Genomic DNA, 25,671 nt, shown 5'->3' with positions numbered 1-25,671 from the left:
TTTGTATATTATGTTCATAAGTTATTTCTCTACTGTAATAATATATGCATGTAGTCTAACTATTGTTTATAAACGTATTTGTTTTCCTTATCTCTTTATAGTTGTCAAAATCTTCCTGCTAACTCAACACAACTTTTGATGATCTTTGGAAACTACCTTGGCTTGCTTTTATGCCTATTGTCCATTCTTACTGTTTTTTTAGTGCTAAAAGATCATTATGTGACACATGATAGCAACCAGAATGCTTTAATGCAATCCCCAGCACTTTGCCTATGTAGAATCTAAATCAAATCATTCTTTTAGTTTTTCATGGCAGTGGGGAGGGAAAGGGAGCTCATAAAATTTATAAATTTTAAAGTGTTTCTGTTAATGTATTCTGCTTCAATCCCCCAAAATTCCAACTAATGACATACATGAATAACAGTCAGATCATGACTGCTATTTCTACAAGCCTTTCTGCTCACTGTGCTTCCACTTACAACTCGTGTTAATATGGTCTTCCTCTTCTTTTCCTGTACCCCCTCTCTTTCTTGTCTTTCTTTGTCTTTTCCTTCTTGTATATTTGGGTCTTGTCATGCCCACTCAACAGTATCTCCTCCTGCAGAGTCCATTGATGTTCACAGACAAAGCCCAGCAGGATGTTATCATGGTCCTCAAGTTTCCCTCCAACTCCCCTGTTACTCACGTGGCAGCCAACACCCAGCCTGGTTTGGCAACTCCTGCTGTGATCACAGTTACTGCTAACAGGTTATTTGCCGTGAACAAATGGCACAACCTTCCTGGTAAGTAAAGAAATACCATTATAAGGCATGGTAACTGCTGAACATTGTATGATACCCACTTAAATATATCATATCTCAACATTTAAGCTTTTAATTTTCAAGCATTAGTCTGAATCAAATTGTTTAATAGTTTGAAAGCCTTAAAAAAGCCCATGTGAGGCATATAATACAAATGTTAAAAACATAAACTATTTTTTAGCTTCTGGTGGTTTTATCTTTATCCTTGGAGATAAATATTGTTTCTAATATTTTAATATAATGATATTCTATATTGTGTCCATAAACAGTATATATTCATTTATCAAATGTTTCTCTTTTTTATTGATTCATTTTACTCAATAAACACTTGGGTGTTTACAAATTTTTGTTTTTAGAGACAAGGCCATGCTCTGTCACTCAGGCTGTAGTGCAGTGGTGTGATCATAGCTCACTGTAGCCTTGAACTCCTGGGCACAAGCGATCCTCCTGCCTCAGCCTCCTGATTAGCTAGGACTACAGGCATGTAGCTCCATGCCTGGCTAATTTTTTTTAACTTTTGATAGAGATGGGCTTGCTCTGTTGCTCAGGCTGGTCTTGAACTCCTGGCCTCAAGCAGTCCTCCTGCCTCAGCCTCTTAAAGTGTTGGGATTACAGGCGTGAGCCACTATGTCCAGCCACAGTAAACACTTACGATTGTCTATTATGTGCCAGAAACTGTATCTTTTTGTGCTTGGCATAGTAGTATTGCTAGTATTTGTTGAGGATAATAGAAAACAAACAAACAAGCAAAAAGAACACTTAAATTACATAGCCAAAATACTGCGTATCTGTAAGTACCTTATGTTCTTCCATTAAATGCTCAACACAGTCATGCTCAACTGAAATAGCCATTAGAATCATAAACAGTACAGATTTAAAGAGGCATGAAAGTTTATCTACTCCAGCCATGTTTGCCAGTGAGGACACTGAGCCCAGGGAGCTCGCCTTATTCTGCATCAAATATGCCCAGTCGGTGGCAGAGTTTGAGCCCTGGTTTTCTCACTCAGATTTTATGACCACTCCTCTGTAATGCATTCTCTCTCCTTAGAGCAGGAAAGTTGGGACCTGGATTTAGCACTGTTCTTTTTGGCCACCAGTTAGAATTTTTTTTTTTAAGAAGGAAAATCTTTTAAAGTTCTGGAGATTATAGACTTTTTCCCCAAGCCGTTGTTTTAGGTAGGCAAATTTAAGATACATTTTAATAGTTCATGAAATTGTCATTAAATCTCTTAAAGTGTGCATAAAGCACTGCTCGTTAGAATACCTGAAATGGTTGCAAAAATACAAGTTCTTGAACAAGGACCTCGTGCCAAATTGAATGCAGCACCTTTCACAAGGGAACAGAATTGACATTCAAACAAAAACTTGGTACATTGACTAAGCTCAATAAGGTATACCTACCACAAAGAATCCATAGTTGGTATTAGAATTGATTAAATATAGCCATTTTCCTGGGTATATTGAAAATGAAACAATGAAAATAAATGCCAATATTTGCCTACAAAATAGATTTCAGAAAAGGTAGAGACAGTAAAAATGGAGGCAGATATTTAATGTCTCTATTATTATGTCCTTTTATTCTTTTTTCTTTAAGTGAACTTCTCTTACAGAAGTAAATATTTATGAAAATAACATACTTTGGGACTAAATATTATAATTTATTTAAGAAACATGATTTTTTGGTTTCTCTAAACACTCTTTTTAGAAGAAAAATGTGCTGGTGATATGTTCTGTCAAATACACTAGAGGATTTACCTACTCTGTGCAGTTACCCTTAGAGGTTTGCACCAGCATGTGTGACTTCAGGGCCACCACTGATGGTGCTTATACTGGGTGGCTGTTTGTGGCAGCCCTGAGAGCTTCTTCAGTTTAAACAGAGTGACATCACATGTGAGGAGGGGCAAACCTTTCAACTGCTGGAAAGCCCTGACTATACTCTGCCCCCATCTTTACTTTAGCCTAGGAAGAGCTGACTCAATGGCAACTGAGCTGGCTCAACCACAGGGCTTCTTGGTTTCCAGCTGATTTCAAGTTTTAGCACTGATAACCCTAAGCATTTAAGACCCTAAGCACTGATGACTAAGCTTCTGGCTTCCGCCTTTCCAGCAAGCTGGTGTCCCTCACTAACAAGCTTGCTTCCCTTAATACCTAGTGGTCAGGTATTACCTTCCTCACTTCCAATTTTTCTATAAATAAATATGTAAAGTGATTTAGGGGTAGAGTCCCACTGCTGGAGTACCACTTAGGATGCATCCAGCTGTTCCCCCAGCCCTAGCTCACCTTTCTGTAAGATAGCTAGGGGCATTGCAAGGTTCTGCAGAATCTTGCCTATATTTCTGCTCAGTGAGCTTTCATTGTGTCTGTAACTGTGTCGTTAGAGATGTTTGTCTTCACTCTTTCCATACATACTGCCTTTACAATATGACACAGCAACTCTTCAACAGAAAAATACAAAAAATGATAACATATGGGAATACACCACAGGCAGTTATCTTTCCAGAATGTGATCTCCAATTTGAGCTGCACCTACAACTAAGAATATTAAGCATTTATTATATTAAGTCTGTGCTTCATTTTAGGTATGTTTACATAAATCTAACCTTTCATTCTATCTCTTGCTACCTTTACCTGTCACTATGCCTTGATTTAAAACAAACATCAAAAATCCCTGACGGTTTTTCTTTGGTAAATATCAAATTCATATTACTATATAAATATATATATATATTTTTTTTAATTTTAGGTTCTGTTTCTTTTCTGAGGATCTGTGATTTCCATAGCTCATTCATTAGACAGCTGGTTCCCCTCAGTTCTTTGAGTAGTGTCTGATTTAGAAAATAATCTTTAACCTCCCTTCTCATTCAGAGGACCTTGAAAACCTCCAAAAAAGAGGACAACACCAGCAAATGTTTATAGAGCATTTTCTAGTTTCTAAGATTTTCCTTCTTCTTAAAAAAAAAAAATTCTAACTGGTGGCCAAAAAGAACAGTGCTGAATCCAGGTCCCAACTTTCCTGCTCTAATGAAAGAGGGGAGAGGTGGTCATAAAATCTGAGTGAGAAAAGCAGGGCTCAAACTCTGCCACTGACTGGGCATATTTGATGCAGAATAAGGCGAGCTCCCTGGGCTCAGTGTCCTCACTGGCAAACATGGCTAGAGGAGATAAACTTTCATGCCTCTTCAAGTAGTGTTTTAATCATTGTATGTATATTAACTCAATCTCCTTAACAACCTGAAGATGTAGGTTCTGTACTTAGGTTGAAACCATATGAAATTGCATTTTTTAGTAGGTCAAAACAGTCAGGTATTGGCAATTTCATATGGTTCAATCTAACCCATCTAACCTATTTTATAGATCAGGAAATTGAAACATAGAGATTACATAACTTGACCAAAGTCATACAGCCAATCAGTGGCAGAAGTGGGATTTGAGGAATGACCAAACCGCCTTAAACCCATTTCACTGACAGTTTGGTTTTAATGTTTCTAAAATCTCAGATTATCAGAGAAGTAGAGAAAAATTCTAAAGGTAGTAGTTTTGATAGACACTGGTATTGCTGGAAGTAAGTGGCACTATTGGGTAGACCAGAGGCTGTGGTGCATTTTTCCTGGTCCTCCCTTGTGAGTATCCTGTGATTTCTTTGCCAGCATAGCCAGTAATCAGCAAAGACAAATACCTTTTGGGTTTGTTTTTTTTTTAAAGAGTCATTGTGGTTTCTTTTCTTCAACTACTTTGGTTTCTTATACATACTGTAATTTCTAGTGCCAATACTGTACTTAGGTATTTTATCAGTATTAATGACCTTCCAAACATTCTTAAAAAGTTGGTATTTACTAACTGGAGAAACTATAACAGAGTAAGTTTAAAATAATCTAATGAACTTATTGAAATGTACCCCATACTTATTTTCAGCACCTCCAAGACAGATAGATTTCCTAAAATCTGATGGTTAGGCAGGAATAATACAGGGTAATCACAGGAGAATAGAAAATTCCAGGTAGCAGTTTCTTGACTATCAAAAGGAAACTGTTGAAATAGCTGCAGAAGCTAGGAGGTGAGAAGACCCTGAAAAACCAGGGTGCAGGACACGCTGGCTGAGACTGTCTGGACCCGACATAGTGCTGAATTTGATCTAGGTTTCACACAGGACCTCATTATATGCTCATTAACATACAAATCACACACGCACCAGTGCCATGACAGTTCCAGGGCACTCATATTTGGTGTAAAAACGGATGGCACCACAGTTCTGAGAAATCGCCACCTTTTTCCGGGAATCTTCATCTTCGTCTTTTGAGAACACCCACACTCCCCTTTTGAGTGTGTACTTTTTGCTTTGCAATAAATCTCCATACTTTCACTATTTTCTGACTTGTCCTTGAGTTTCTTCTCACCACAGTGTCAAGAACCTGGTCACCAGCCAGGGTTGAGGTCCCACTGGTGTTTGGGGACCTCCCTTAACCTACCGGTATCAGTGGCATTAAGCAGAGCTCTAATACCAACCAAGCAATAATGTGAATGCTTGTGAGTCTATAAAAAGTAGATACTGAGCAGGGCAAATGGCTGAGTCGTTTGGGGAAAATAGTTTGGAAAAGGGCCCAGAATTTAACTATCAGAACTATGAAGCTGAAAAGATTATCTATTCTGAACCCTGTTTTAGAGTTTATGATTTGCACAAGGTTGCATCAGGTAGTTTCTGATTCCTAACATACTTCCTCTCTACCGAAAGTCCTTCTGCCTTTCACAGGGAAACAGCCTGCAAAACCTCTCTTCAATTATAAAATAAATATGCCTGAATCTTTAAAACCATTTTGAGAATTGAACAAAGTATTCTTAGGATAGATTGATTTTTGTTATTCATCTCCTTCTCAGAGTATTTTTAAATTGAAACCATGGAAATATTAAATATTAATAAAACTTCTTTTTAAACCCTCAATCCAATCTTTAAGAAAATATTTCAGCCAAATGCATTTAACTAAAACATTTATCTGCGGATAGCTTTCTTTATTTTTATTCAAACTTTCAATTGATTGATTTTAAGTGATGGATGAAACACTAAATGTTCCCTGACTTAGAGCTTTCCCTTTCTCCATCATAAATTGACATTTTTGTGGATCCTTTGTGCTGCAGCATTCAAAACTGCCTTTTTAAGAAATAACAAAAAAAATAGTACTTGCTACAGTCAGCAGATGGTTGTCACATTTTGTTTTCAGTGCGCTTTACCACTTAATTTTGTTTTGTTGCAGCATCAGAGGTTGCCAGTCAAGCATCTGCTATAGCTTATGGCCTAGGACTGGAGCCACTGCTGATGGCACATGTTCAGAGCGGCACTAATCTAAAATAAATGTTTAATAAGCTAGCCACAAAAGCACCTGGATTTTTGTTCTTTAAATTTCACAAAACTGCATGAAAGATTTAGAGGTTGGAAACAATTCTACATAAGGTTTGACTTACGCATTTTTATGTAGTTTAGTATATAAAAAATAATGCCTTTTTTCTTTATCTTTTGTGAATTCCAGCTCATCAAGGTGCTGTACAAGACCAGCCATACCAGCTGCCAGTGGAAATCGATCCTCTCATAGGTCTGTCACTTCCTTCTCTCTTTGCGATTCATTAAGCTCTGTATGGTGGCCCTGAAGTGTAGATTACAGTTGTTTTTCACTTGCTGGTTGCTGGGAATGGAATTTTCCTGATAAACCATTTGCATGCAAATTGGAATGCAATGAGCTGTGGCTATGCTGGTATTTCATCAACTCCCCCTCGTTGGTTTGCCTAATTTGAACAGGCCTAGGACGCGTGTCACTGAAAATTAATATGGATGCTGTAATAATGTGTGATTGAGAATGCGCATGAAGTACTGTCAGGATAATATTGGATCTTTTCATCACTCAGACTTGTTGATGAGCAGGAGCGAGGCACGTTATGATGAATTGGTGCCCCGGTAATGTGATGGAGCTCCTTTGCTGGGAAAATTTTCATAATAACAGTGGGGTTCTTAGCAGCACTGTGTTATGAAAAATAAAACTGTAGTGCCAGGGTTTCATCATTAAAGGAGATCAATCCTTTCTTCCTAGACCCTCTGTTCAGTCTGAGGGGATTAATGTGCAATTGCAGAGCAGTTTCAAAGTGGAAATATATTGCCCAGCCAATGGTAGTGTTAAGATATTTGTATTCATTTTCCTAGGGTCCTACAGCCCAATAAATTGCCATTGGAGGTTAAATTTGTTCAGGGGAGAAAAAAATAGGGAGGCGACCAGAAAGAGCCATTGGGATGAAATGAGCATCTGCAGCAGATGACTTAGAATATTTAATTGCTGTTATGCTTTTTGAGTAGATTAGTTGAAATCTCTAGTTTAGTATTTTTCATCCTTACGTGTGGGGATTTCAAATGTGGCATCACTAAGAATGTTAAGCCTCGATTTTAAAGATGTTATTTAATAACTTTAGAATAAAAACTTACTTGCCTACCTGTGGGGTAATGCTATTGGCATAGATATTTGGCTTGTAATTTTGTCAAATTTTCCAGGTACAAATAAATTTGTTAGAATTTTAATGTTTTTAAAGAAAGCATATGAATGAGCAGGTTTATTATTTTATAATCCAAGATGTTCCCTATATATAGTTACGATTTTTGTCTTTAAAAGCCATTGTTTCAATGGAGAGCTAAATGGCTACCATTAGCAGATAGACTATCAGGATGAATAAAAATAACCTTAAGCTCTAAACCAATTCATTTATCATTTCCCCAAGTACAAACAGAAATCTAATATGTAATTATCTATATGAAGGATAAATACCACTCTGGTTCTTAAATCTTGTTTTGAGTAGATATGATTTGCCATATATTAAAAAAACTAAAATGCTCACTTGGGTAGTTTAAAAGTCAGGAAAATAATAAAGCCCATTTGCTGAGTCATTTAAAGCATTATTTCTGAATTTTAGACCCATCATTTTCTTTGCACCTTGACAACGAATGTCCTACGCTATCAAGTCTAATTAAATGAATTCAGCAATTGTTGTAACCCTTTAGGGTAAGCATGGGTAAACTTTTTCAGTAAAGGGCCAGAGAGTAAATATTTTAGGTTGAGTCCCTCTAATCTACAAATCCCAAGCCCCAAATACTCCAAACTCTGAAACTTTTTTAAGACCAACATGACACCACAAGTGGAAAATTCCACACCTGACCTTACGTGACAGGTCACATTCAAAACACAGTCCAACCTTTATGTCAGGCACAAAATTATTTAAAATATTATATAAAATTACCTTCAGGCCATATATATCTCTCTCATATATATATCTCATGTATATCTATATACATTATATATACATCTCATATATATATATATCAGGTCCATATGAAACACAAATTAATTTTGTGTTTAGACTTGCCTGTCATCCCCAAGATATCTCAATATATGAAAATATTCCAAAATCTGAAAAAAAAAAATCTGAAATCTAAAACACTTCCGGTCCCAAGTGTTTTAGATAAGGGAAACTCAAGCTATTCTTAACTCTACCAGTATAGCACAAAAGCCACCATAAATAAAATACAAATGAATAAACATAGCTCTTTTCTAATAAAACTACATATACAAAACCAGTCATGGGCAGGATTCAGCCTTTGGCCCCAGTTTTGCTGTCCCTGCCCTAGATCAACAGTCAACAGACTTTACACTTCTACCTGCTGAAAGAATTCTTTAACACCATGTATCCTCCAAAATCAATGTGCAAAAATCACAAGCATTCTTATACACCAATAACAAACAGAGAGCCAAATCATGAGTGAACTCCCATTCACAATTGCTTCAAAGAGAATAAAATACCTAGGAATCCAACTTACAAGGGATGTGAAGGACCTCTTCAAGGAGAACTACAAACCACTGCTCAGTGAAATAAAAGAGGACACAAATAAATGGAAGAACATTCCATGTTCATGGATAGGAAAAAATCAATATCGTGAAAATGGCCATACTGCCCAAGGTAATTTATAGATTCAATGCCATCCCCATCAAACTACCAATGACTTTCTTCACAGAATTGGAAAAAACTACTTTAAAGTTCATATGAAACCAAAAAAGAGCCCGCATTGCCAAGACAATCCTAAGCCAAAAGAACAAAGCTGGAGGCATCATGCTACCTGACTTTGAACTATACTATAAGGCTACAGTAACCAAAACAGCATGGTACTGGTACCAAAACAGAGATATAGACCAATGGAACAGAACAGAGGCCTCAGAAATAATACTACACATCTACAACCATCTGATCTTTGACAAACCTGACAAAAACAAGAAATGTTAGACCTAAAACCATAAAACCCTAGAAGAAAACCTAGGCAATACAATTCAGGACATAGGTATGGGCAAGGACTCCATGTCTAAAACACCAAAAGCAATGGCATCAAAAGCCAAAACTGACAAATGGGATCTAATTAAACTAAAGAGTTTCTGCACAGCAAAAGAAACTACATCAGCGTGAACAGGCAACCTACAAAAATGGGAGAAAATTTTTACAATCTACTTATCTGACAAAGGGCTAATATCCAGAATCTACAAAGAACTCAAATAAATTTACAAGAAAAAACCCCATCAAAAAGTGGGTGAAGGATATGAACAGACACTTCTCAAAAGAAGACATTTATGCAGCCAATAGACACATGAAAAAATGCTCATCATCACTGGCCATCAGAGAAATGCAAATCAAAACCACAATGAGATACCATCTCACACCAGTTAGAATGGCGATCATTAAAAAGTCAGGAAACAACAGGTGCTGGAGAGGCTGTGGAGAAATAGGAACACTTTTACACTGTTGGTGGGACTGTAAACTAGTTCAACCATTGTGGAAAACAGTGTGGCGATTCCTCAAGGATCTAGAACTAGAAATACCATTTGACCCAGTGATCCCATTACTTGGTATATACCCAATGGATTATAAATCATGCTACAATAAAGACACATGAATTGATACTCAGTAAACAAGATTTTATAATGTTATAAGTAAACAAAATTTTAATATGTACAGTATAATCTAAATATCAGAGTGAATTGATACTCAGTATTTTCTGTTTCTAAAAAATACATTGAAAACCCATTAACATATGGAAATTTCCATTAACATATGGAAATTTCACATTGTTACTTTTTTATCTTGAATTTTATGTTTTCATTTTACTTCCCCCACATAATTTTATGTTAACTTTAAAAAAATTGATTACCCCATTTTGCTTTTCAGCCATAAAAATGTGTTTGCAAACTTAAGCATATGTATTCGATTTAAATTTTAAAATTTCTTATGACCATAAGGCTCAACTTTTAAACTTATCTGTATCAAGTGATTATTACAAATATTAATGTATTATAATTATAAAGTTTAATAAATGTTTATTTATATAAAATGAACATTTATTGAAAATTCATCATCATCAAGTCTGTCTGTCTTGTTTTTATAACTGGAACGTCTGAGCAGTATTACTCACTTAAGAAAATAGACGGAAAAGAGCTTTGTTTCAACTGTACCACTCAAATCTTTGAACTCTTTCTGCGTTAGTGGCAATTCATATAGTGATCTATCACTAAGAGTTATTTTTATGGTTTATTATTATCTATAATTTTAACAGTCTATCTTTAAAACTTATTTTTAATGATCTACCAATTGGCAGCACGATTGGATCCTCATTCCATTTTATTGAAAGTAGTAAATTGGAAACCACCTGACTTGCAGAATGATTTGATACTTACACATTCACTTTTCAGTATCACCTCAGTATTTTGAATTGTCCTTTTATTGAGGACAAGAAATTAAACTCTGGGGTACAGCACATAGTAAGATTCTGTGTGGAAGGGAAATATGTCTTTATTTTATCTAGTAGAAGAAGGGCATGAGAAAGAAGAGGTAAGAAAGGAAAACTCACAGGAGAGTTCTCAGGCAAATCAATTTCAAGCAGTAGAATATATTAAAGTTGAGGAATTAGAAACTTACTGGTTTTAACTTCTGAACCTGTGTATCCCTTAGGAAGTGTTATACCTCCAGGGGTATGCATATCCTAGTTTGAAGACTGCTTATCTAGATAAATATACCTTAGCTGGATGGGGGACTTGGCAATGTTAAATTACAAGTAAGCACTTGCTTAGAAAATAGTTCATGTGTGTGCTGAGGGGGCATCAGCCTTTGCCCATGGGTACTTTGTAGTCACTCAATTCAAAATTATGTACGTGCCCAAATCTGTTGAGGTCCTCCCAAGAGATCACCCCAATCCCCCAAGAAAGTTCAGCAAAAGTTTCTATCATAAGAACAAAAGTCATATAAATACTGACAAGAATAAACATGTTTACAGCTCTCATGTGGAATAAAGTACTGCAGTAACCAGTGCAGAAAGTACCACATACCTTGTTTTCATTGCTAGATTTCTTGGAATTAAAAAAAAAAAAAATTGTGTCACAAAACTTCATTGCAATGGGATACCTGATTGCAGTTGGTGGACACTGTCTCTCTACAATAACACTGATATCTATAAAAGCTTTTGTCATCTGCCAGCAACTTCCCTTTGTTAGGAGAGGGAAACAATGATTCCCAACTAGGATTCTGCCCTTTTTACTACTGCTGTCGCTTTCTAGCCCATTAATCCTCCAAAAGCATATGAAGCCTCCATTATCAAACAGTTATCCAATAATCTTAAATGGTTGTGTCCACAGACATTAGCAGAATTTCTGCAGTGTTGCACATGTATGTGTACATGTGTGCCATTTTGTGTGTGCCATGAGGGCAGCAGATCCATCAGTCCTCTGTGTCCCCAGTGGTTCTCAGCACAGCACTGGAGAGTATTTTGAACACTTTTTTTTTCTTCTGTTTTACTTTCTGAGCTTTCTATTAAACTACCCACATTAACATAGTTATTACATACAATGAATAGAATATAAATATTTTTCTATGATTTTTCAAAAAAATGAAAATTATGGTGAAAAGCTTAATAATCAGATGCAGAAGTTTGTTTGTTTTGATTTCTGGTACAATCAAATTTCTTTAGCAGCATAAGAATCCTTATTTGTACTGGAGAGATGATGGTAAAATAACCCTTAGATCACTAGAAACAAAGCTTTCTATTTGGTTGGCCTCAATGCCAAAAAAGGCATCTCAGTGAAGATTCCGTTTCTGATAATGGCACACTCGATGGTATATTTCTGGACGATTATTACTCTTCCCATGTGCTCGGTGTTGCTCTATGTCTGACCTTTTTCTTTGTGACAAACCCCATCTCAGGTGCTCTGTAGCACTTTGAAAACACACTGCCAAGGCTGTCTTGTTTTATTGCTTAAATAAGGAGTAAGAAAGTGGCAGTCTGCTGTGCTTTGACTTTTTCAATTACAGGAATCTTTAATAAACAGTCATTCTACCCTTTCCTTACATGCAAGTGCAGTTGTAAACAGGGGAAATGGGAGTTCCCATCTAGTCAAATTAAAGACCCGTTAAAGCCAAAGTAGTACAAGATGCTACAATATTTCAAATATATGACATTTAAATCCTAATATCTCTTCCTTGTGACAAAATGTTAAAAGTAATAGATTGTCACAACATGAACCATTCTCATGACAATAAATGTAATGAGATTGTCAGGAACACAAACCTAACTGTGATGCAATCTGGAGATTGTAATCTACTTTGGTTCTGCCCAAGAGCTAGAAAGCATGTTCTGTGAATTGTGTTCTATTTTTAAATTGTTGTATGTTATTCTCTCTTTCCTCTAAGCAAAACTTTTTAACTGAGATATTGAATTTAGCTACCCACATTTTTCCAGCAATTGGATATGTTTTCCTACTTGGTTTTTCAATTATTATACTTAAAATTAAGGATCAAGTACTCTTAACTGGGAATGTGTCTCCTCTTCTCCCTCACTATAGGATTTCTTTGCCCATGTAGGTTTAATAGTTGTTTTTCCTCCCTATTCTTACAGCCAGCAATACAGGAATGCACAGGAGGCAAATCACTGACCTTTTAGACCAAAGTATTCAAGTGCATTCCCAGTGCTTTGTCATCACTTCAGACAACCGCTATATTCTCGTCTGTGGCTTCTGGGATAAGAGTTTCAGAGTCTATTCTACAGACACAGGTAATTTTCATTTTATCAATGAACTAAAGTTTATTATAAGTAGCATTGAGAGGCTTAGGATGCATTCTCATCTGCTTCCTTCCAAAAATTACAAAATCCTAAAATTTACAAAATAAGGAAAAGAGGGCATTATTTTCCCTCTTCAAATAATAATCTACTATATGTAGTCCACTATTAAATTTGCTTCAGCCTGTTTGTAAGAGACAGTTTTTTATAGTAGGTTTGTGACCCAAGTTCATGCTTACAGAATAAATGATTCATTTTGAAGGCAAATCCTGGTATGTAAATACCATGCATGAGTATATGCATAATCTTATGGCAAGTGCACATACATGGAAGTGTATTTTCTCACTTTTGTATTATTTAAAGGATTTTCTTTTTCTTACTTGAAAGACTCATTAAGTCTAACTCTTGGCAGTAGATATCTTGCCTCCACCCAATTCTGGATAGAATCTTGCTGAAATCTACACCGTCATGAAGAAAAGTAGCTGACTATTGATTTTATGTGTGACAGGAGCTCTTGTTAAAAGATAAAAATTTTAAGTCTATGTATTCATTTACATGCATCTCCCTAAGGGACAAACCAAGCTGAGCTCAGTGTTACGATAGGAGATGTGGCTGAGTAAATGTTTATAAATGTTTGCATATAAGAAATTGAGAAACATTGAGAAATTTAATGGTGTCCCTTAAAATATTTTAGAAATTGTTAGAGGATGAAATAAAGTTATAGTAAATATATAGTTTAATATTTAAAATAATGAAAATGAGATAGTAATTCATTAGAGCTAATTGATACACAGTCGTGTTTCTTAACAACAGGCATACATTCCGATAAACGCATTGTTAGAGGATTTTATCATTGTGCAACATCATAGAGTATACTTACAAAAACTAGACGGGCTATCCCAAAATACACCTAGGCTATGTGGGGTCACCTATTGCTCCTAGGCTGCAAATCTGTACAGCATACTACTATACGGGGTACTGTAGGCAACTGTAACACAATGGTAAGTATCTGTGTGTTTAAACACATCTAAAAATGGAAAAGGTACGGTAAAAATATGGTATAAGAGATAAAAACCATTCCATTGTCTTCCGCAAGTAAAAAATAATAGTAATAAAAGATAAAAACTGGCATACCCATGTAGGGCACTTCCCATGAATGGAGCTTGCAGGACTGGAAGTTGCGCAGGGTGTCAGTGAGTGAGCGGTGAGTGCATGTGAAGGCCTAGGACATGACTGTACACTACTGTAGACTTTATAAAACTCTGTACACTTAGACTACACTAAATTTGTTTTTAGAATTTTTTCTTTAGTAATAATTGCCTTACCGAAACTTTTTTACTTTATAAACTTTTTAATGATTTTAAACTTTTCAACTCTTGTAATAACACATAGCTTAAAACACATTGTACAGCTGTACAAAAATATTTTCTATATATCCTTATTGTATCGCTTTTTTGCTATTTTAAAAAATTTTTAGAAAACTAAGACAAAAACATATAAATTAGGCTAGGCCTCCATAGGGTCAGGATCATCAATATCACTGTCTTCCACCTCCACATTCTTGTCCCACTGGAAGGTCTTCAGGGGCAAGAACATGCGTGGAGCTTTCATCTCCTATGATAACAGTGCCTTTTGGAATACCTCCTGAAGGGTTTGCCTGTGCCTATTTTAGAGTCAACTTTTTATATGTAGAAAGAGGATACTTTAACAATAAAAAGTATTGGATAATAAGTACATAAACCAGTAACAGTTATTTATTAATGTGCTGTATCTTTATATGGCAGTGCAATAAGTCCTTTTATACCAGCATCACTACAAACGTTAGTGATGCGTTGCACTACAATGTTACCACAGCTCTGATGTCACTAAGTGACAGGAATTTTTCAGCTTCATTATAATATCATGGGACCACCATCATATATGTGGTCCATCGTTGACCAAAAAGCTGTTATAAAGTTCATGACTGTATACTGTGAAATTAGATATTTCAACTGAAACAAAGGCTTACATATATCTTTATTTAATGCTGTAGGAATTGAAAAATCTTTTAAATTAAAACTTCTAGTTATTTGAGTGCTTTATGGTAAATCATCTTTCAGTCTTGTTAATAATCTTTATAAAATGTTTGAGTCCATACTCCTGCTTTCATATAGTTTATAGAGCACTTAATTTTTGGTTATTCAAGGAGGTTGTTCTTGAACATCTTTTTTATCTTTATTGTTTGTTATATGGAATTGATGATGTGGTTTTCTTATAGTTTCCATCTTTATTCTGTAGGTATAGGAAAGAAAACATCACCATTCAGGCCTTTCTGATTATTTGGGCTTTTACTAGATGTTTAAGTCTATGGGGTGGATTACCATTGAACCTAAACACTCCTCTTGGTGTCTTGGACATGTCTTTGTTTACTGCTTAAAGACACAGTTGGAGACAGTGTAAGCAACAGTTGGAGTACAGTGGCACAGTTACGGCTCACTGCAGCCTCAAACTCCTGGGCTCAGGTGATCCTCCTGCGTCGGCCTCCCAAGTAGGTGGGACCACAGGCACAAAAAAAAGAAAATGCTATTTTTTTTTTCTTTTTTTAATTTTTATAGAGACAGGGGTCTCACTCTGTTGTCCAGGGTGGTCTTAAACTCCTGGAGATTTTCTCAAATATTCTTTTGGACTTCATATTGTTTTTCCACATATTTTTTAAGTGATTAAAATAAATTTTTAAACATGAAAATGAATTTTACACTGTAAAATACAACTAACAGAACTGTAAACCACTCTTTTTGGTTTACAGTGAAAACCATAGAGTAATTCGCCACCACCACAATCAAGGTGCAGAGTACCCCCAAATACCCTATGCCACCTACTAGAAGTCAGCTTTTTACCCCACCCTCAACCTCCTGGCAACAACTAATCTATTCCTCATCTTTAGTTGTGCCTTTTTCAGAATGTCATATAAATGGAATCATAAACCATGTCAATCTTTGGTTTTGACATTTGAGTGTTTTTAGTTTGTTGACATTCTGTATTATTGTTTTTTAAAGACAATATTAATATTTGTAAAGTAAAGCTAACTTCACTTTCATATAATACTAATAATTAAAATCCTATATTCACACAATTTTATAGAATTTATAAAATTCTTTCACATACCACTGTTTCAGTCTCACAATAATCCTGTGAAGTAGACAGGTGTCTTATCCCCATTTTTCAGATGGTAAAACTAAGGTTTAGAGAGATTATGTAACTTGTTGAAATTTATATAGCTAATAGTGACAGAAGTGGGCCTTGGACCTAGCTCTTTTAATTTTAAATATAGCACACTTTGTGATCATACCATGTTGTCTCATCCAGGTGTTACCAGTCAGTCACTGATTTTTTTCGGAAAATGCTATACTTTTTAACACTAAGTTTCTAGTATGTCTGCCATGTTACATTAGACTTAATAAACCTGATGTCATTCTTTTCCCTCTTTCAAAATACCTTCTAATGTACTGTCTTTAAAACTGTGTGCGTTTGTTGTATAAAACGTACAAATAAGGAATAGCTTTAAACTTCATTTCAGTGACTTAACTTGTGAAATAAAAATATTTATACTTACCAGAAAAGTTGTAGAAAAAAAATCTCAAATGATAGTCCTGGTGTCTTTCTTAATATCTTGTATAAAAACTCTGATGCTAGTTTTATTCAAAATAATTTCAGTTAGGGTAAATATGTGTCTGTGTTTTTATGAAAACAGGAATATTAAATATTTTAAGTTTAGCAGAGAATCAAGGGAAAATCATATGATCAGTAATATATAATGGCAAAGCTAACACAAGTGTTCCATTCAATTACATTTTAGCACACAAGCCAAAAAAAAAAAAAAAAAAATCCTTATTAGATTGGCGGGGAGGGAGGAGAAACATGGGTTGTAACAGGAAATTCTTTAAACGTAAATCATGTTTTCGGGTCACAACCAGAACAGCAGAGGCAACAATAAAACCTTCCCCTGGCAGTCGGAATTATTTTCAGGCCACATTTTAGATTCAGTGGTGCAGAGTCCTGAGCTTGAATTTTTTTATTTGTAGCACAGCTGTCAAATAAAACATTAACTAGAAAATTTGTTCTGTCAAAAAAGGGATATTCTAGTGCTTGTGGTAATATTTGATATTAGTGTGTGGAGAGGTGGACTGGTATTAAAGGAAACAAAAAATAAAGGTTGAGGAACATTTATGAGATTATCAGAAAATAATTTACCAAAAAGAGCAGCAGGTATTTATATGCTGTGATTTATTTAGGAGGAGTGAACCTCAACCTTCGAGCAATAACAAATATTGCCGAGGAAGGCTGCCAGAACAGGAAAAAGTAAACTTAAAAAAATAATGTGTTCCAGAGTTAAGCCCACAGTATAAATTGTAAAGAATAAAGTTAATTTGTGTTAACATATAAAACCCTTTAGATGTAACTGGTTAAATGTCACTCATTTAGATCTTCCCTGACACCCAGTGTAAATTTGTTCTCTCGTTATTGTCATTAATCCAACCTTGTTCTTTTCTTTTATAATACTTATCCCTATTCATAATTATATACCTGTTTGGGTTTAATGACTGTCTGTCCCACAAGACTGTAAAGGCTATGAGGGCAGGGACCATGTCTGTTTGTTCACCACTGTATACAGGTAAGAAGGCCTAATGCTGGGCACTTAATAGGTGCTTGGTATTTGTTGAATGAAAATTAATTGTGATAAGTTTTTGGAAAACAATCAAAACACTAAAAATTTTAAAAAGGAAACACCGTGACTGAATGTATGTTTCCTTACACTGACATTGGAGAAACAGAGCAGTGACTTCAACTCATGAGAATTAACATGTGACTCTTGTAAAATTCTGCCCCTATATTTAATCCATCCCATCTTTACAGCTAAATTTTTTCCCTTTGTCCTCACATGAGTTGGAAATTAAGTTACCAAGTGAATAGCTGTTCTTTGCAAGCCTCCTGCTGCATGAAGAACACCTGGGTTTCCTCTGTGTCGTCTACCTCAAATACCTGGTTAGTTATTTCACTCATCCTCACTCCTACAACCCACTGTGTTGGGTTTCAAATCTGAAATAAGCCTGCCCGTACGTAATCTATTTAAATCACACCTATATTTTATGTGCTCTCAGCATTTAGGCATAGGCTAAAGCAGAAGTCATATATATTCTCTATGATCACATCACTATATGATATATTCAGTTTCTTTCAGTAGTTAAAATACATGGATTTAACCTTTGATTTTTCTAGTTATTAATAAGACTGCTTTCAGCTACCTAACTTTTTTGTCTTATCCTATGTAAGGCCTGCCTGTACTCTGATCCTCGCCAATTTACCACTGAACCTCCACATTCTGTTTGTCATGTAAATTGGAAATGAAGTAAAAATTATTACATATTTGATATTTAATTTGCTCTTCATTTTTTTAAATTCTTGAAAGTCTTGAATTCTTCTTTATTTATTGATATAAGCTTATTTTTTAATGAAATGTTTTGGTGTCAACTTAAAAGGTTGAAGAAATTCAAAAGTGAACATCTTGAACGTTTAGCAGTTAGAGACACTTGCTTTGAAGTCTGCTCTCCCTTAATCACAGAAGAAAAAAAGTACTATATTAGTTTTGCAACTTGAGATTGAAATGAATCTGATTTTAAATTTATTAGAAGTAGGCTATATGCAAGACTGCCACTCATGAATGAAAACATATATTTGACTTTTCCATCTGATTTAGATAATATTTCAGAATTTTATTTCTAAATTTTCAGCCTTCATAATAAGCCTTAGGTTTATTAAAATCAACAATTTTAAAAATTTAATGTAAATATTATATTTATTATCTTGGAAAGTTAAATACACTTGATATGCCAGTACTTGAGACCTTAACCATTTAAGAAGTTTACAGTGTATTCCAGGTTAAATACATAAACTATTTAGGCATATTTAATTTTCAGCTTAGTAGCCTTTTTTTCCTTGAACGTCGGAATTATAATCAAAATATAAAAACTTATTTAAAAAAAAGCCATGCTGAATATTAAGGGTAGACATTGTATGACATTCATCTGTAGACTCTGTAGACATTTCAAAGCAAATATGTTAGCTGGAAACTCTAAAGATGGAATGGGGGTGTTGTCATAGATACTTAATTCTTTAGACAAGTTTGTGTGAATTATTACCACCGTACCTGGTAAACAAAGATTCTTAAAGGGTGAGGGCTTTACTGTTTTTCTGACACCTTTACATGAACAACTGTTCTGTGTTTGAAGGCTTAGATATATAGTAAGTTTACTGGGTTTCTCTCCATTGTCCCCAATCATTACCGTCTTGATTGCACCCTCAAGGAATTTTCATCAGACAATTAAGACAAAGAATCACCTGGCTGAAATTGCAATTACAATATATTAGTTCTTTCATCATAATTTCCATATAAGCCTGATTTGAAAAGGTAGAAGCTCTCCAAAGTGACTTATATTGTCTTTGTATAGATCACTTAAAACAAGAAATATGTTAAATCTTCAGTAATTCAGAGACAGGTTTTTATTAGTGACATCTAAATTATAAGTACTTTTACAGAAAGGCAACTAAGTTTTATTTTGAATCATATAGAGTTACCAAGAAAGTGTTAAAATGGTTCCAAAAGGGTTCTCCTGGGCCTGCTTTAATTAGTAAACATGATACATTTGTAATATATAGAAGCCATTTGTAATGATACAGTGCCATGGTCCTCAAGTATTATTTGTTGAAATAGTTTTAACACATGCCTTTCAAAAATGTTAGCACTTTTCAATTTATTTTTTTGTTGTTCTTGTTAGCATGCAAAGAAAACTGTTAGGTTGGACCATGTCAAATTATTATAAAATCTGAACTATGACAATCAGAGTTCATATAGCTTTGTTGTTTTACAAGTTATCTGTTCACCAGAATTTTTATTTTTTAATAGCAATTTTAAAGAAAATTGTTTTGCATTACAGGAAAATTGATCCAAGTGGTGTTTGGCCATTGGGATGTCGTCACTTGCCTCGCTCGTTCTGATTCATATATTGGGGGAAATTGCTACATTCTCTCAGGGTCACGTGATGCAACTCTTTTGCTGTGGTATTGGAATGGAAAATGCAGTGGGATTGGAGATAACCCAGGCAGTAAGTATGATTCTTTTTTAAAGTAAACTTTTATAAGAATGTAGAGAATAACATTTTGCAGCAAAGTTACCTTTTTGTTATGGTAAAAGTGAAACAGGATTATCAAGTATTTTTAATTTATTAGTTATAATTTAAGAACGATCCAGATAGCCTCATTATCAACATTTTGTGACCATTGATAATTAAAATCCAAGCATGAAATCTTATGTTTCATATTATAGGCTATTCTCATGATCCAAAAATTCTAGTTCATTGGAAATAGCTGTCACCAAATAAAATAGTTTTTTATTCATGAAGATACAGCATAAAAGAGCAATCACATATTACCTTGTTTATTGAATTCATATTTTAAAAGAACAAAATAAAAATTATAATTTCAGAGAAACAAACTAGTCTTTATAAAATTACGCTTTCATTTACGTATTTAAAAGATAAAACAGGTCATAAAAGGCCAATATGGAATACTCAAATTGGCTCTTGGTTTTTCAGATGGGAAATGAAAATGTTCACCAACAGCCTTAAACATCTTTATGAAACTATGCTGAAGGCAGTAAAACAAAAAATGTGTAACCATTTAAAATTGTAATTCACAGAAGGCAAAAAAGGAAGCAGCTACCATTAAAACCAATCGCACACAGCTGCAGAAAAGAAATGGCTTTAGAAAAACACATTAAGAAGTAGGAAAAAACAATTAAAGGGACCACCTGAAAAATGAGAATTTAATTAAAATGATTATGACAACACTGTAGAATTCCTGCAAGAATAGCTTTAGATTTTTACTTCAGAAGGTAGAGCATTTTAACTGCTCTTAAATATTTACAGTTTCTTAATTTAAAGCAAGTTGCAATGTGTTTGGTTAAGGAAGGACCACGTTCTTCCTGATGACTTTACCTGAATACTCGGTCCTTGCTCTGTCACTCCACCCCAGATTGTGAAATGGCCTAAATATGTTTAAGGCCATCATATTTTGGATTGACTTCTCAAAGCTTTGCTTAAATGTATAATATTTGTATGAAAATGAACCTTTTTTTCAAAACATTTAGTCAAATGCTAGTATAGTGTTAAAAGAAGTATATGTGAAGTATTTTTCAAAGCTGTTTCTTATTATGTACATTATAGACTTTGATGTAGTAAACACAGTTCTTATTCAATGAACATCTAATAGATATTTCCTATTTTAATCAAAAAAGGGATAATTTCCTACGCAAATAGGATATGAGAAATAATTTTAAGGCTGTGATGCTATTGATAATACAGACTTTGTGATCAAATTGTAGTGTCTGTATATGTCAGGGAGTAGGTGTACATGCATTTCACATTTATACAAACATCTCTATATGATTACAATAGAAATTATAAAGATGTAAATTTCAGGGATTTTGTTTTTCATATTCTTTTGAAAAGTACCATGTTCTTTTCATCATGAACACAATATTCTGGTCCTTCTTCCTTTCTGGCCTCTTAGAATAAGTGACTACTTTCAATTTCTTTTTTCCTGTTTCTGTAAATCCAGTTACCGAGATTCACTCATCTCAGGCAAATGTAGATTTAAAATAGATAATAAATCTACCATTTTGCTATTTATCTCAAAATATTTAAGAACTTTTCCTTGCCTTAAAAATGTAAGATATTTCATGCACATATAGAAATCTAAACACACATAGATATTTGTGTTCTTGGTTTCTTGTTTTATTTTACTTAATCATGTTCTGTATGTTATACACCGTCATTACCAATGTGTATTCTAAGAAGCAGCTAAAAGACTTATTAGCTACACTTGTATGTAATTGCTGTTGCATTTCAGAAATTTAAGTATACCTTAAAGTTACGAATTTTCAGCTTTTCGAGAAGAAAGAATGATATATATCATGATGTATGTATTCATTTAAATATATTTTCATATGTTTAAATACTTTGTAACTCAACCTAGAGATTGTTTTTAAATGCATGACCTTTAAAAAATGAATTAAGTAGGACTGAACAAATCCTGGGGTTTGTAGTAAAAAAAAAAAATGTAAGTTCCAAGCATTGCTGTGGTCCTTCTGTCTTGTCTGTAAAATGAAAGCAACAACAGAACTGAGTTAAGGTGTTATCAGAAGCACAGGATGATTAGAGCAAATAAATCACCACAAAACACCATCTCGTTGGCATTAGAGTAAATATTATAATGTTATATTTTTCATAGTGTACTTCATCTGTACCCTCTCATTGTCTGCAGTATGGTGGACATTACCTCCTAGTAATGCTAGCAATGAAAAGAAAAACAATAAAAGAATAATATAACAGCACATCTAATAAAAATTTTAGAAAATTGTAATGTATCATGACTGAATTAAATTACCTTTCTCAAAGTGAACCTTATCCTTTCAAGCCCCTGTATAATGTCTGATGCCCCGATTTAATTTTGCTTCAGCTTTGAAAGATGAATCCAGGAGAAAGACAAATAGGCACTTTTTCTTATAATGAGAATTTACACGCATTAGAATAGAAAAATGGAAAATGCAGTCTGCGCTTTTCAAAAGAAAATGACAAAAACAAAGACATTGTTACCGTGTATAAACTGTTTCAAACAGTTTCACGCAAGCTGGTTCGGATTTTATAAGCCTCTGGCTCATTGATGGTTCCACGATGCAGCTGCTGAAGTCAGAGCTTTTCAGATGAAGGGTTTTAGGTTATGCGTATTCCTATATTGTACCTCTTAGATACAATGTAGATGACCTTTAAGAAGTGGTGAAGCGTGTATATACATATAATTGCAATATGTTCTATAAATGCACATTAATACCTCAACTTTACATTTTTTATTGTAGACTTTTTCTTTCTTGAAGGGAAAATACATAAAAGAAAACCAGGTTATTGCTTTTTCTGCATTTTATAGGTCTATTTCAGAGTTTTTTTATTTAAAAAATAAGAATAGGTAGTCATGTTACTTTCTAGGGTCATAAGCCTACATACACTGTTTTTTCCAAATCTAATATTGATGTTATATGTAAAGTTGATAGCTGTATGATAATGTTTAAAAAATATATTATCTAATATTAATATATATACTGCTTTGGCAAAATCGGGCTAGGTAAAGCTGGATAAAACCTATAAATACATCACTTCTTGGCCTTTTGGCTAAGATCAAGTGTAAAACCTATAAATACTACAATTTGGGGCTTTAAAAAGTGTAAATGTTTTACGAAACCTGCCTATACTACATAGCAAAAGGCTTATTTTCCTGTATACCAGATAGTTCTTCATCTTTGACTCTATTGTTTTGTAATAGTTATCTCCTGTAAAATGCAGTTTTCTCAATGAGAAGAAAAATTAATATAGGATTCCATTTAATTAGGGATTTAAAAAATGAAATTAACCAAGAATATTTCACTGAAAGATGTTTTGTACATGAAAGCATGGCATCTCTCTCTCCTTGTCCTAGTACTCTGTGTTTTAGGACTGAGCCTTGTCACCAAAGTTCTTTTCCTGAGATAGTTATTTGGCCTTCAGAATAATGCTCTCCAGACTGCACATTTTCAAATTTTGGAGAAAATGTTCCCTAGTGCATTCCATTGATAAATAAATACTTTAAACTTTAATACGATCTTATTTATATAAGCAAGATGAATATATACAAAACAGTTATTTATTCACTATTTTATATTCATAAACTTGGATTTTAAAAATTACATGTTTACTAGGTATTTTTAGATATCTGAATAATATCTTTTAAAGCCACATTCGATCAGCTTCAGAAGCAAATGGTTGCTGACTGTGAGGGTGTTGCATAGATTTGTGTGTGTAGTATTTCAGTAATACTCGCATTTTCCATTCTCACATTCTGGTTTTCATTTGATTGAAAGGTGGCATTTTTTTTCTTTTCCTCATTGCAATCAGACATGCTAATCTATGTCAGCTTTTTCCTTTATGAGATTGGCGTCTACTGAAAAAAAAAAAAACAACTTTTCTTCATAACAACAAGATTCTGTTCTTCAAGAATATTTCAGCACCGTTAATTAGAAAGAAGGTTTTATTAACCATAAGGCTAGCACTAACAGACCACAGAGCTGTTTTTTAAAGTACTGTATGCCATAGCTGCCCTGCTTTTTCTCTGTCTAAAACTTCATTTTGTTATACGCTCATCAATCACGTAAGTCATTACCGTAAATCCTACTGTTGTTAATTTTACTAGTATCACCCTAATGAGACATTCCTGCTATAATTAAAAATGAATTCTAACTTTAAGGCATTCTAAATTTTTTTTAATGAATTTAGAATGATCTTGCCATGTGACTATAAATACTACTGATACACATAGACTACTCATCAAGTCTGTAAGAAAAGTAGTATCATAACATGTCCAGGTGTGAATTATTTACTGGCTGCCTCTGTGCACGTGCTTATGTGTATGCATATTTTTGTACGCATATTTAGGAATTATGTCCTTTTTATTGTGAAGCCTAGTATGTTTTACTGAAGCTACTAATAAATTCTTATTCTTTGTCTTGCCAAAATATAGGTGGATGTAATATAAACAATATTACTCTCTGTAAGTAGGTGTCCTAGAGCACCATCTGCTGGATGCATTTGGGGACTTAATGTTGGGAAACATGAAAATTGGTACTTGGTTAAGACAGGTGTACTTTGTTTTTAATTGCCTGTGATCTATTATTTAAGGGTCACAAATGTCAAGGTATGTACATTTGTGTTGAACCATATGAGTTCTTAAAAAGAAATCACTTTACTCCTCCTTTTACCCCACCCTAACCTGGATTTGCAACTGTACAATAAATATTTTGTGTAAGGAAAAAGTAAGCACAGTATTTGCCTAATGAAACAAAGTACCACAGTCTGTGATGAAATAAACTGTTAGTTTCTTGATCACAGCTCTTCAGAAATAAACTGCTAGCTTCTTGATCACAGCTCTTCAATAAGTTACAGTTGAGGAAGTTATTTGGATGGTATTTTAAATTTAGGTTCCTTATGTTCACTAGATTCTGAATAAGAAGGTAATGCTTGGAACAAGAAACCATTTTATACCTAGGTATGACTCTTGATCTGATCCTTTGTCAGGAACAAGAGTTCTTGTGTGTGTCTCATCAAGACCTTCCCTTCTGGGCCTGCATTTAGAATGTACTGTCACACTACAACTACCCTGTGTTTTTATTTTTTCCTTGAAGCATTTATCAAGAAGGTTTTCAAATGGTATGTTGGCAGTGTTCAAGTTCAGGTGACATTAAAAGTATGTCTATGAAATTCTCCAGAAGGTCCAGGATGTTTAGTGCTCCATGATGTAATGCAGGCCCTCAAGTTCCAGCAAAACAACTCTGTATTTACTGCTTGTAACTAATAGTAGATGTGGTAAAAAGGAATTATATTCATATGGCAAATGAATACAACCTTAATGTGCACCATATGCAGAGTGGTGGGGTGATATGCCAATATATCACATTTATTTACCTTGTTTGGTTGCAGAGAAAAATGACTGTACCATTCAGCCCATAGGTTATAGCCATATAAATATGAGAACAGAAGAACTGATGATTTATACCCTCAGATTGAAACTGAGTATCTTCATATGTAGACCGTTTTAATAGTGCCATGCCAAAGAAAGTTGTCTTGACACTTTATGCTC

At 34.4% G+C, this 25,671-nt stretch overlaps 1 protein-coding gene and 1 pseudogene across 7 annotated transcripts in view; both read left to right on the top strand.

Moving 5' to 3' along the window:
- LRBA (LPS responsive beige-like anchor protein) overlaps window positions 1-25,671 on the top strand; it is a 768,738-nt gene that overhangs the window by 712,188 nt on the left and 30,879 nt on the right. For 5 of the 7 annotated variants that reach the window (XR_010586615.2, XM_015450901.3, XM_015450902.3 and 2 more), the window contains 4 exons: window positions 590-782; window positions 6,320-6,382; window positions 12,754-12,909; window positions 19,887-20,054. Coding sequence is in view for 5 of the 7 variants with exons in the window: in XM_015450901.3 (XP_015306387.2) it covers window positions 590-782; window positions 6,320-6,382; window positions 12,754-12,909; window positions 19,887-20,054 (580 nt within the window). In the remaining 2 variants the exon portion in view is untranslated. The remainder of the gene's footprint in view (window positions 1-589; window positions 783-6,319; window positions 6,383-12,753; window positions 12,910-19,886; window positions 20,055-25,671) is intronic. The other 2 variants (XR_012435154.1, XM_005556058.5) reach the window with 1 other exon arrangement.
- On the top strand, window positions 23,155-23,284 carry LOC123573843 (U2 spliceosomal RNA; annotated as a pseudogene).

Source organism: Macaca fascicularis, chromosome 5 (genome assembly GCF_037993035.2).
Source record: "Macaca fascicularis isolate 582-1 chromosome 5, T2T-MFA8v1.1".
NCBI lineage: Eukaryota > Metazoa > Chordata > Mammalia > Primates > Cercopithecidae > Macaca > Macaca fascicularis.
Note: the sequence above shows the minus strand (reverse complement) of the source record. Positions and strands in the feature narration are given on the sequence as shown.